This window comes from Megascapheus bottae, chromosome 6 (assembly GCF_031878675.1).
Source record: "Megascapheus bottae isolate mThoBot1 chromosome 6, mThoBot2.hap1, whole genome shotgun sequence".
Classification (NCBI taxonomy): domain Eukaryota; kingdom Metazoa; phylum Chordata; class Mammalia; order Rodentia; family Geomyidae; genus Megascapheus; species Megascapheus bottae.
The window spans coordinates 70,051,034-70,064,008 of NC_143514.1; the positions used below are offsets into that span (position 1 = coordinate 70,051,034).

The 12,975-nt window shown below is 47.7% G+C and overlaps 1 protein-coding gene across 3 annotated transcripts in view; it reads right to left on the reverse strand.

Moving 5' to 3' along the window:
• Positions 1 to 335: 335 nt before the first annotated feature.
• Nipal3 (NIPA like domain containing 3) overlaps positions 336 to 12,975 on the reverse strand; it is a 33,415-nt gene continuing 20,775 nt past the window's right edge. For 2 of the 3 annotated variants that reach the window (XM_090335552.1, XM_090335554.1), the window contains 5 exons: positions 12,450 to 12,585; positions 10,159 to 10,247; positions 8,738 to 8,801; positions 6,231 to 6,325; positions 336 to 1,022 (listed from right to left, as the gene is read on the reverse strand). In XM_090335552.1, coding sequence (XP_090191678.1) covers positions 826 to 1,022; positions 6,231 to 6,325; positions 8,738 to 8,801; positions 10,159 to 10,247; positions 12,450 to 12,585 — 581 coding nt within the window. In that variant the 3' untranslated portion in view covers positions 336 to 825. Of the gene's footprint in view, positions 1,023 to 4,632; positions 4,665 to 6,230; positions 6,326 to 8,737; positions 8,802 to 10,158; positions 10,248 to 12,449; positions 12,586 to 12,975 lie in introns of all 3 variants that reach the window. The other variant, XM_090335553.1, reaches the window with a different exon arrangement.

Genomic DNA, 12,975 nt, shown 5'->3' on the forward strand with positions numbered 1-12,975 from the left:
GACGTGGTGGCCCCCACCTGTAATGCCAGCACTCAGGAGGTTGAGACAGGAGGATTTGTAAGTTTGAGGCCGACTTAGGCTACATAGAGAGGTCCAGGTCAGCATGAGGGAGACCCTCATAGAAAAATGGACAAGAGGGAAAAGGCCTTGGCTCCTTGCTCCTCCCTCTTTTATTCTTCTCTTTTCCTAACTTCCCTTGGGCGAGGGGAGCAATCAAGTGATTCTCACAGGGCTGGAGCCAAGTTAGTTTTCAAGGTAGAACCCATATAAGCACACTGCACATGTCTTCCTTAGGAGGCAGATGCTCACTGCCAAGCGGCAAAGATTGCCGGTCCCACTCAGGGTTGTTCCACTGTGCCACGCGAAGGGGGCAGTAAAGACACCGTGAACATGGGATCGTAGTTGACAAGGGTAGAGATAGGCATGCACGTGAGGCGGAGGAAGACAGTGGTGGAGGCTTGTAGCCTTCCTCTGGAGTGGAAGGCTCTCCACCTGGCCTCAGCTCTCAAGGCTTTGGTCACTGCCTGGGGAGGCTCAGCAATCTCAGCAAGCACACAGCTTCAAATCCCATCGGGTCTGGAACCAGGCTGAGGCTGCCACTTTCAGACTGCCTTTCGCCTCCCCATTTGAAATTTCTAAGACCAACTGAACACATCTTTTGCCAGGGACAAAGATTTCCTAAGCCCTCCTTCCGCAGAGTTCTTGGTTTAAAAACCTAAGACTTGAAAGGCGAGTTTTTAAAGGTCAAGAATAAAGGGGAGACCCACTGCTGGGCTGGCCCACCCAGTTAGAAACCAAGAGAAGGTGAGCTGGGGTGGTGGTGGTTCACTCCTTCTTGGTGTGCTCCAGGACCCGGTAAGGAACGGGGGTGCTTCTGGAGCCATGTTCTTCTTGCATGACTGGCAGGGTGGCAGGAGCATAGATCTCAGAAATGCTGTCGTTGTTTTCCAGGGCCCCATAGGAAAAAGAAGCTTTGAGTTCAGGCTGGACGGTCATCCCTTTGTCGTGCATGCTTTGCATACCTGAAATGAAATCCATTTCCCAACGGGTCATTACCTGCTAAGGGAGCCAAGAGGCTACACTTTCCTCTGTTTTGTCACGCACCAGTCAGAGCTCGGGGGCTGATCACGTGCACTGTCAAATTTCCTGGATGCTTCAGATTGAAAAGAGAACATTGATAACTATTTCCTAGACATTTTACAGTTGCTAAGCAACAGGGGTACATCTCTAGGAGATAGGCACGCAGACCAGCCAGAATGAAATGGGAATATATGGTTGGACCCCTGGGTAGAATGGAAGGGGCACTGTGCTTTGGGATGTGGTAGATGCCAACGCTTTACTGTGGAGTAACTCAGGATCTGGAAGACTTGTGCTGTGGAAGGAGGAGGCTAACTTTTGCAAGATGTTTAGCAGGAGGGCTTGATCTATATCAACAACATCCCTGGTCCACCCTTGGGTGAGGTGTGATCTTGCTCATGCGATCACTGGAGGAAATTAAGGCAGCTGGAGGGTAACATAGCTGATATCCCCCAGCACTGACTGTGCCAGGGATCTGCTTCTGGAAGCTTGGACTCTGTAGCCCCTAGACTTAACTAGAATGCCTCTTTACATACTTGCCCTCAATCCCCAAGCTAAACCTTTCACTACCAGCCCTGTTTCCTGGTTAAGAAAACAGATTCAGAACTAGGAGCTAGTGGCTCATTCCTGGAAAATCCTAACTACTCCGAAGGCTGAGATCTGAGGATTATAACTCAAAGCCACAAAAGTCTGTGACACTCTCACCCCCAATTAACTACCAAAAAGTTGCAAGTGGAACTGTGGCTCAAGTGGTAGATACCAAAGCCTTGAGTAAAAGTCAGGGATAGGGCCTATGCCCTAAGTTCAAGCCCCAGGATTGAAATGAAAATGAAATAAAATAGATTCAAAAGGGCTGGGAATGTAGCCCAGTGGCAGAGCACTTGCCTACATGTACCTGGCCCCGGGTTCCATCCCCATCAACACTAACACTAACAAAACGAAGCCTACTCCATACCAACCAACCAAATGAAACTCCTTAGAGATTCAGAGACGGTCAAGGTCACACAGTAGAAACAGCTGGGACCCAATGCCAGAGTCTGTGATCACATGCCTGCTGCAAAGGGGTTGGAAGATTCATTTGGGGAAGGCCCCTTGCCTCCATGTGGCACAAAAAGCTGGTGGTCATTTGAAGGTCACAGGGTAGGTGTCTGTGGAGCGAATCACTGGTGGCACACTCCTGTAATCCTTGCTACTCAGGAGGCTGAGATCTGAGGTTCAAAGCCAGCCTGGGCACTAAAGAACATGAGACTCTTATCTCCAATTAATCACTAGAAAATGGGAAGTGGGGCTGTGGCTCAAGGGGTAGGGCAGTAGCCTTGAACTGAAGAGCTCAGGGTCAGTGCCCAGGCCCAGAGTTCAAATCCTATGACCAGAACCAAACCAAACCAAATCAAAAAAGCTCAGGGACATAGTCCAGGCTTCTGAGTTCAAAAGTGTATAGTTGGACTGGGGTGTGGCCTAAGTGGTAAAAGGCCTGCCTAAAAAGGGTGGGGCGGCCCTGAGGTCAAACCCCAGTAACACACACACACACACACACGGTGAAACCCCAGTAATACACACACATATACACACACGGTCAAACCCTAGTAACACACTCACACACTCACACACACACACACACACACACACACACACACACACAGTCTGTGGTCAAGAGTTTGGGAGTGGATGCAAGAAACTAGAGGGAAGAGATCATGACTAAAGTTTTGTCATTGCTTTCAGAAGTCTTTGGCTGAAGATTTCTAAGAATACTCTAGAGCCTGTCAGAAGCAGGGTTCCAGACTCACTGCAAGAATGTAAGTCCTTGGAGCCACAGGGAACATGATGCCGAGTGTGAGGAGGACTCAGGGCAGGATCTGGGCTTGGTCTGTGATGTGGGAGAGGGTTCAATGAGGTGAGGCTATACTTTGGATTTGATGATTTAGAAAGTGAGGATTATTCTGTTCCTGAATCTTTTTTTTTTTTTTTTTCTGCCAGCACTGGGGCTTGAACTCAGGACCTTACACTCTTTTTTTTTTTTTTTTTTTTTAAACCTTTATTTATTTATTTATTTATTTTTTTTTTGCCAGTCCTGGGCTTGAGCTCAGGGCCTGAGCCCTGTCCTTGGACTTTTCTCAAGGCTAGAGCCCTACCACTTGAGCCTCAGCACCATTTCTGGCTTTTTTCTATGTATGTGGTACCGAGGAATCGAACCCGGGTCTTTGTGCATGCTAGGCAAGCACTTTAACCACTAGGCCAAACTCCTGGCCCAGGACCTTACACTCTTACCTGGCTATTTGGTTCACAGCTGGCACTTGACCACTTAGGCCAGGCTTCCAGTTTAGATTTTGGTAGTTAATCGGAGATATGAGTCTCTCTAGTTTGTCTGACCAGACCAGCTTCGAGCCTTGATTCTCAGATCTCAGCTTCCTGAGTAGCTATGATTATAGGCATGAGCCAATGAACCTTGTTGGTTGGTACCTTAACTCTTTTCCTAGAAGATTCAACAGAGTTCCAGCTACGGCTAGAACAGCAACAGCCACCTCCACACAAGCCATGATGGGGGGTGGCTGCTCTGTCTTGTGGCTGAGACACGTTTATGTTTGGTCTGTGTTCAGCCTTGATAGCAGAATGGTCCTGTGTGTGGGGCGCGCCATTCCAGTCAGAGTGGCCTCGCTTGCAGTTGGGGTTCTGTGAAATGGTTCCATTCTGGTGGAGAACAGCAGAGCCAGCAAGGGCCAGGCAGCTCCTGGAGATAGATAAGGGTGAGCAGGTGGCTTTTCTCTTGCTTGTGTATAAGAAGGCTGGGAGGTTTCACATGTAAACCTCTGAATGGTTTTGTGTGAATTTGGGGACTCTGAAGACCTCATGAAAAATAGCCACTGGTTGGTCATGATGATACCAATGTAGGCAGACACTGACCAGTCCAGGCATGACCAGGGAAACCAAAGGGCCACAAAAGTGCTCTAAGCTCAGTGCCCAACAGTTTTCTTCTGCATGTGCTGTCTGGCACCAGGTCAAACAGATGTTTGACATGTTCAGAGTGGTTGTTATTGTTGTTGTTGTTTTAAGCAAAAAGGAAATGCAATCAGATTTAGCCAGGCATCTACCAGGTCCCAGACACTATGCAAGAGACCTTTACATATGACCCTGAAAGAAGGAATTACAATTTAGGATGAAGATGAGCGGCCTTGGGAGGTCGCACAGTGAGCAGGTGGCAGAGCTGGGATTTGAACCCAGGTCATCTGAACTCCAAGTCCACACACGCTCTTCCACAGTACAGGATACCTATTGACTCAGAGGTGTTCTGACCACAACCGGGCAGGGCCTCTAGATTTCTACATGTCCGTTCCCACTGGTCCGAAGGTACAACGAGAAAACCAAGAGCCACACTCACAAACAGGCCACAGCATGTTGGTGTCTAAGATTACCGAGGTTACCTTCTATTGGCCAGAAAACAGGTCTGTATATATGTGGACATATATACAGATATTTGTACACATACACACAGTTGATAAACACACACAAAAGCACATATATGTACACATACTTGCACACACAGAGTTGACACCTCACCTATCTGGAATTCAGCTATCCAGCGCCCTCATCTATCCGGAACACAGCCGAGAAACAAGGAAGTAAGCAGAAAAGGTATCTCAGCAGCCAGATTAGATGTTTACAATGTCCATGCATGAACTCCTAGGCCAAGCCCCATCTGTGTAGGGTTTATCCAGCATTTGAATAAATTGGGCCAAATAAAAAAGATTAAGGAGCTGCTACTTCAGGCAGGCTGCTCGCAGTAAGGACAGACAATAGCTTACTGGCACAAGATGAAGAGGAAATACTATAAAAAGGGGACAAGCAGCTACTACTTTGGGGGCCATTTAATAGGCGAGCGCCTCGGTCTACACCAAGGACACATTTGTCTCAAGCCATTGAAGCCAGGACCTACTCTTGTCTAATTTTGGGTCCTGTATCATCCATGTATTTGTATTTTGAACTTTGGATAGTATCAGTGAAGATAATTCCATCTTACATGTTAAAAATAAAACAAATTTGGCATTAAAATGGGCAAGGTGGTGATCACCAGTGACCTGTAGAATTGAGCTTGGCAGACTCTGCTGCCTAGGACTGGCCTGGCCTTTCCTGATCAGTGTCCTATTTTATTGATTGATTGTCTGTTGTGCGATTTGAACTCAAGGCCTGGGCTCTGTCACTGAATTCTTTAGCTTAAGGTTAGCACTTTGAGTCACAGTGCTACCTCCAGTTTTCTGGTGGTTCACTGGAGATGCGTCTCATGGACTTTCCTGCCTGGGATGGCTTCAAACTTCAATCTTCAGATTTCAACCTCCTGAGTAGCTAGAATTACTGATGTGAGCCACCAGAACCTGGAAATTTTTGTTCCTTTCAGGCTGGCCAGGCATTCTCCAGAGGGACAAGTCTCTGGTCCCACATCTCACTGGGGCAGGCAGCTTTACTTTATTACTGTTACTGTTGGGGCTTCAGGACATTTGAGTGGATGCTCTTCAGTGCGAACCCTTGGCTTCCTGGATAATTAGAACAACCCATTTCCTTGGTGGGATCAGGGAGTGAAGTTATCTTGTTTGAATTTCATGCATTGTGCCAGATGAATGGAACTCTCCATTTGCAGCCACTTAGCCTTCAGGGAAATTACAGCACATCCAGTGAACCAGGATGTTCTTTAAAAGATCCTGAGACAAGGGGCGGGAGTTTGGCTTAGTGGTAGAGTGCTTGCCTAGCATGCACAAAGACCTGGGTTTAATTCCTTGGTACCACATGCTTAGAAAAAGCCAGAAATGGTGGTGTGGCTCAAGTGGCAGAATGCTAGCCTTGAGGAAAAAGCCCAAGGACAGTGCTCAGGCCCTGAGTTCAAGCCCCAGGATTGGCAAGAAAGAAAGAAAAAAAAAAGATCCTGAGACAGACATGGGAACTGGCAAGAGGTGCTCAAAACCGACCGAGGTGCCTCGGCCACTGCCTCCTCTTTTACACAATGATATTCAAAAACAAGGAAAAGGACAGGGAGAGAGACCAGATCACACCACAGCAGCGAGGCACATCTTTCCCACACCATGACCCGCCCCCTGTCTCCATGACAACCAGAAGTGGACATCACTGTAGTTGGGCCACTGGGCATGTGGGGGTTTTAACATTACCTGGCATGGCGTCCATGGAAATATAGGGCTCAAATGGAATGGCCTTCTTCCTGTTTCGTGTGATCAGGAAGACACCCAGGAAGGCGATGAGACACCTGAGATACAGAAAGGGATAGAGAGGGTAAGAAAGAAGTCCAGGAAGCGGGAGGGGGATTTTCAGCCACAGGTGGGAAAGAACAAGTAAACAAACAAAATAGGGTTTGGGGTAGCCCTGAGATACTGCAAGCCCCACCTGCCTGCAGTGCCCAGACCTGTGAGCAGAATGAGTTAGATTCTGAGGTGAAGCTCTCAGAGTGCTTCCATATCTACTGCGCCAGTGTTTTCTACATCATCTTGGAAAATGTTTGATTTAAATTACTCTTTTTTTTAAGTCAGGTAATGGTGGCTCACTCCTGTAATTCTAGCTGCTCAGTAGGCTCAGATCCAAAGGATCGAGGTTTGAAGCCAGACTGGGCAGAAAATTTCAAAAATGTAATAAATTTCCAGGTGCTAGTGGCTCCTGCCTATAATCCTAGCTACTTAGGAGGCTGAGATCTGAAGATCTGAAGGGAATTTTTATCCTATCAGAATGGTTGGTGAATGAAACTTGGTGCATAGTAAGTATATTACTATTGTTTGGATTGTAATTCACAAATGTAAATGACTCCTTTCCCCAAGTTTACATTCATTTTTGTGTAAGTTGACCAGGTGGTCCTCAACCTTTGCTGCATCTTAGAAAATCATGATAAGAGCTTACTTCCTTGTGTACTCAATTGTGCGGGTCCAAGGTCACTGACCCCACAATCACGGTCACTGACCCCACAGTCAGTCCCCAACATCTCAAAGCCAACCCAAGCAGAAAAGTCTGGGAGACTCTTATTTCCAACAAGCATAAAAAGAAAACAAATAAAAACAACAACAAAAACAAAAAAACAAAAGTCAGAAGTGGAGGGGTGGCTCAAGTGATAAAGCTTAGCTTTGAGCAACCAACTCAGGGACAGTGCCAAGGACCTGCGTTCAAAGGTCAGGACACACACATATATACACACACACCCACACACACACACACACACACAGTAAAAATCTGTTTGTTTTTTGCCAGTCGTGGGGCTTGAACTCAGGGCCTGAGTACTACCCTTGGACTCTCTTAAGGCTAGGGCTCTATCACCTGAGCCACAGCATCACTTCTGGCTTTTTCTATGTACATCCTATGGAGGATTCGAACCTGGGTCTTTGTGCATGCTAGGTAACACTCTACCACTAGGCCACACTCCTGGCCCCACAAAGTAAAAATCTTTTTTTTTTTTTTTTGTGGGTCATGGGGCTTGAACTCTGTGCCTGGATGCTTTCCCTGAGTTCTTCAGTTCAAAGTTACCACCCTTCCCCTGGAGCCGCAGACACATTTACCATTTTGTAATGATTAATTGGAGTCTCAAGGTCATTAGTGCCTGGGCTGGCTTTGAACCTTGATCCTCAGATCTTAGCCTCCTGAGTAGCTATCTAGGATTACAGGCATGAGCCACCATGCCCGACTTCAAAGTAAAATCTTAAGTGCACAGCTGGGTAAATTTTGCTTGTGTTTCCACTTTTGTTACCACCTCCTGGAAGATTGTCTGTGTTGTGTCCTAATTTATTCCAGGCCACCCTGGGAGGGTGACCTGCCTAATTCTTTATCACTGGTTAGATTTGTCTGGTCTCAAATTTTTATGAGCTAAATTTTACATGAGTGCCTGTTGCAGAGACAGGGTCTTCACACGGAGTTCAGGCTAGCCTAAGTAGCTGATTAATTCTAACTGTTGTACAGAATTCATTGTCTGAACACTCTATTTTTAAAACTGTCCTATTGGTAGATACTTAGACTGCTTCAAATTTGGGCATAAGTTTAGTATAAATACTTGTGGCTGAGTCCTCTTGTCAGCACACACACTTAGTTCGTTTGTGTAAGAATGCAGAAGTGGGTTTCCTGGATCAGAGCATCAGCCACACTTTAGCAAATGCTTGTAACTATTCTCATTTAACATATCCTAGACATGGTCTGTCACTACCTACAGGCTGGCCTTCATTTCTCATTTGCGTTCTATTAAGGTTGATGCCAATTGTTAACATACACAACTGAGTTAGTGCTTCATAAATAACCTCATCCATGTGTCTTTGTGGCACTCCGTATGTTTGACTATAAGTAGGGCTGATTATAGTCAATTTAATGGAGATCAAGAAGGCGCTCATTTAAAATTTTCATTCATGCTGAGACTGTTCCTTGTATGTCCACACTGCAGATTGGAATAGGGTCTCCTTCTCCCGTGTGGGATATAATTACTCTTCTTAGTGTTTACAAGGTGGTAGTATCTCAGGTAGAAATGATAAGCCTCAAAAGAGATGTGAGGTGGTATCACAATGAATGCCTCTAGGGGATAACCCCCCCCCCCCACCAGCAGCAGCAATACAGGGAGGGCAATGGTGGGGGTTGTCTCAGCACAGTCCCTTGCCAGCTCTCACGTCTGGACCAGGCATCAGTGGGTGTCACTCACCCCAGGGCAAACATGCAGATGTGCAGCACATCCTCTCCGATGAAGTCCAGATAAAAGATGGCACCTGCGCAGCAAGGAATAGAAAAGGTGGGTGTGCGGTTTCTGGGTCACTGGCTCACCAGTCTCACCAGGCCTCAACTCTGCTCTCCCCAGGGAACCACTGACCAAAAGTATTGCGACAGGGAACATGAGAAGGGTAGACTGAAAGCCATTTGGAGGGACAGATAGGCTCCTCACACACCATCACGGGCCCCTCTTCTCTACATCTTTTTTTTTTATTTTTGGTCAATTATGGGCTTGAACTAAGGGCCTGCACACTGTTGCTTTGCTCAAAGCTAGTGCTCTACCACTTTGAGCCACAGTTCCACTTCCAGTTTTCTGATGGTTAATTGGAAATAAGAGTCTCATGGACTCTCTTGCCCAGGCTGGCTTTGAACCTCGATCCTCAGATTTCAGCCTCCTGAGCAGCTAAGATTACAGGTGTGAGGCACCAAGACCTGGCTCTTTCTTGGTCAGGGATCTTGACCATGACTTAGTCTAGCTTCCAGCTGCCTGAGCCCCTGAGCTGCTCCTAGCACAAGCCAGGGGGGCCATGTGGCTCAGTTTTCCTGTTCCTTGTCATGTGGACGAGAAAGGGACACCACCACCTGAGCACTGGGCTGCACAAGCCAGGCCTCTTGAGAGGCCTGGGTTCTGATCAAACTTGTACTCAGGAGATTTTCATTCCTTGTCATTTAAAAATCAAGGTAGCAGGTGCCTGCAGCTCCAGTTACTCTGGAGGCTAAGACAGGAGGCTCGCAGGAGCCCAGAAATTCAAGTCCAGCCTGGGCAACATAGCGAGCTTCTATAAACAAAGGAATAAATAAATAATCAAATGCAGCAAACATAATGATGGGGTTACGGCCTCTGAAGTCATTTCAGAAATGGAAAAAAAACAATGAAAATACAAAAACTAACACTCTCGGGATGGAGTAGGATGCTGGGGACCAACTGACCACCCGTGAGCACGTGCGAGCACGTGCGAGCGGCTCATGCTTCACCTACATTCCATGTAAAACAATGATGTAGAATGTCTTGGGGTCATTTGGCCAATTTGGCCAGCAATGACCAAAATTGCTGGAGAAACTTTGCCTAGGATCCCTAAACCATACAAAGCAGAGGACATTTGGACTGTATATATTACTAATTCTAGGAAGTATTATGACTCCTTCAAAGGAATGTGAACTCAAGGTTCAGTGAGGTGAAGTAACTTTCCCAGAGCCACACAGCTAGGATGGAAGTCTAAGTCTTTTAGGCCTAAGTCCTGCATCTTCTCCTGAACCACAGGCAGAATATGACAGAGGCAGACCCCAACCCACACCTGGGAAATAAGGCCCTATTCTAAAGCTGAAAACAGAAATCCAGTGACCTGCCACCCTTACCAGCTGTGATGGCCACGGTGGTGGACAGGATGTAGCCCACACTGGCGATCAGGGAGGAGTCATACATCTGTGAGGCTTGACTTAAGAACCTACAACATACAACAGAGCGCTGGGGTCAGCGGACTTCGAGGACATTCTTTTATTCCTATCTCACCTACCATTGTGATTATTTCCTTAAAACCTGATCTACCTAGATAAACAATAATGTGATTGCTGTAATAAAAATTGGAAAAAGAAAATGAAAATAATTTCTAATCTCTGCAGGCATGACAGACACGCTAATTTGGGAACAGACTCTTGCCCCTTCTCCAGGTGGCATTCAACTTGGTGCTACATAGCTGCTGACTTTGTCCCCTCTCCTCCTGTCCCCAGCTGCAGGGCCACAAGTCTCTTGAGGACAGAGACTCTATGATCCGAGGGCCTCAAAGGATGGATGACTGGGAGATGAGGAGTTTCTAGGAGAAGGCAAGCCCCCTGGTCACCTGAGTAGCCCCCGTACTCTGCACAGAATTTTGCACTTGGCAGGGGTTTCCAAGTAGCTCTGCATTTTTGTCCCAGTACTGAAAATAATAATAGTCAACAGGAAGACTGGTGCTGGTGGCACAGACCTGTAATCCTAGCTACTCAGGAGGCTGAGAGCCGGAAGCTTCTGGTTTGAGGCAAGCCCAGGAAGAAAAATCTGTGAGATCTCCAATTAACCAATAAAAAGCTAGAAGTGGAGATGTGGCCCAAGTGGTGGAGCACCAGCCTTGAGTGAAAATGCCAAGTGAAAGTATGAAGCTCTGAGTTCAAGTCTTAGTACTGGCACACTCAGAGACAAAAACAAATAAATAAATAAACAAACAGTCCACAGAGCAATAATAAGAATCATCATCACAAAAGCCATGCTGGGATATGCTGAGCCACTTGTGACTCTCGTGAGAACTGAGCAGGAAACGGAAAGGAGCCATGAGGAGGCAGAGGGAGAGGGGTGTGGTCAGGAGCCAGACCTAGGTTCAACTTTCAGCTCTGTGACTTCCCAACCCCTGTCTCTGCCTCAGTTCCCCATATACACCCATGGGGAAAATGTCCTCTTCTACCACAGGGTGCTATGGGGACTGGATGAGCAGAGAGCATTGCTCCTGATAAGCCCCTCGCAGGAGCTTCAGCTCAGATCCTCCACACCCCAAGCTTGCTGGATGCTGAGCCCAGCCTCGAGCCCACAGCCACACCTGACCTTCCAGGCTGGCTTGGCCTCACACCGCACTCAAGTCCTTTGTACATATGCAGACTGCCACCGGCAGTATTCCCAGAGGGGCTGCTGTCCTCCTGCTCCTCAGCCAGGTGCTGGGCTCACTTGTGAGCATACACAGTTCCTGCCCTCGGATTGGCTTGCTTTATTCTTCCATCATGCTCAGCAAGGGAAATGAGCCTGTGCTCCTCGGCTGGGGAGATTTGGGAGAGATTTCATGAGCACATAGCAAGTACCTCTTACATGGCAAAGCTGTGGAAGTGACTGAGCTGGACAGATGCCTGCTAGAGGCCCTGGGAAGGAAGGCTGCCCCTGACCATACAATTTTTACTTTTATTCCCTCCTTGCCCAAGTACAAGGGTTTGGGTAGTCCCTTAGCTTTTTGCCTTAATGCTAGTGCTCTACCCACCTGATCCACACCTCAACTTCTGGTTTTTTGCTGGTTAATTGGAGATAAGAGTTTCTTGGACTTCCTTGGTCAAGCTGGCTTCGAACCACAATCTCCAGATCTCAGCCTCTGGAGTAGCTGAGATTACAGCAAGGACTACTAGCACCTGGCCCATGCTCAGATTTCAAAGCCAAGGGGAGAAAATCCATTGGGGCCTCAACATTTTTGGCTAGTCCTGGATCTTGAACTCAGGGCCTAGGTTCAAGTCCTTGGGCTTTCTCAAGGCTAGCTACTCAGGAGCTGAAAGCTGGAGGATTCTGGTTTGAAGCAAGCCAAGGAAAGAAAAAGCAAGCCAAGAAAAATCTGTGAGATCTCCACTTGAGCCACAGCACCATTTCTGGCTTTTTTTCTATGCATGTGATACCGAGGAATCAAACAAGGGTCTTCGTGCATGCTAGGCAAGCACTCTACCATTAAGCTAAAAACTCGGCCCCAGGGCGCGGCCGAGCAACTTTGAAGCAGCTCACCCCCTAGTCACTCCTCTCTCCACCCTGGATGCTGAACCCCAGTGATCAGCCAGTTCTGTCTTCTCTGCTGCTCCACAAGCAACCAGAATCGGGCCCGGAGAATGGCAGAGCGCTAAGCCGCTCAGGGAAAGGATTTGCAACTCACGCGGCTTGGTAGACGGCGGTGGCCACCATGCACACAAACATCACGTAGAAGATGGGGTAGTCGAGCTGCAGGTTCCCTTGAATGGATAGGACCAACATCCCGGCCACGGCTTTTACTGTCACCACTGTCATGGAGCCTGCAGATAGAGAACAAGGTACGGGCAGCCTCTGGGAAAGGCCAGGAAACAGACCCTGAGAGTTGCTTTATCTCCCTGAGGAAGCTGGTGTCAGAGACGGGAGGAAACCTTCCCTGAGCCAGCCTGGGGATTTACACAGGGAGATAACACTATTTTTACTTCTTCTGTGATGGTTCAAGCAGGCAGGAAAGCAAAATGCCCACAGCTAGCAAGGGTCACTTGTCAAGGCCACCGCAAGTGGATGCTCAGTGCATTCCTGTAAACTGGATTGCAGGTGTGTGCCCTGGTGGAGGCCAAAAGATTCTTGGGATGGACAAGGGGGACTTTACGAAGCACAAGCCTCGTGGGAATCACTGCCACACCACAGGGTGAATGAAGATGAAGAACTCA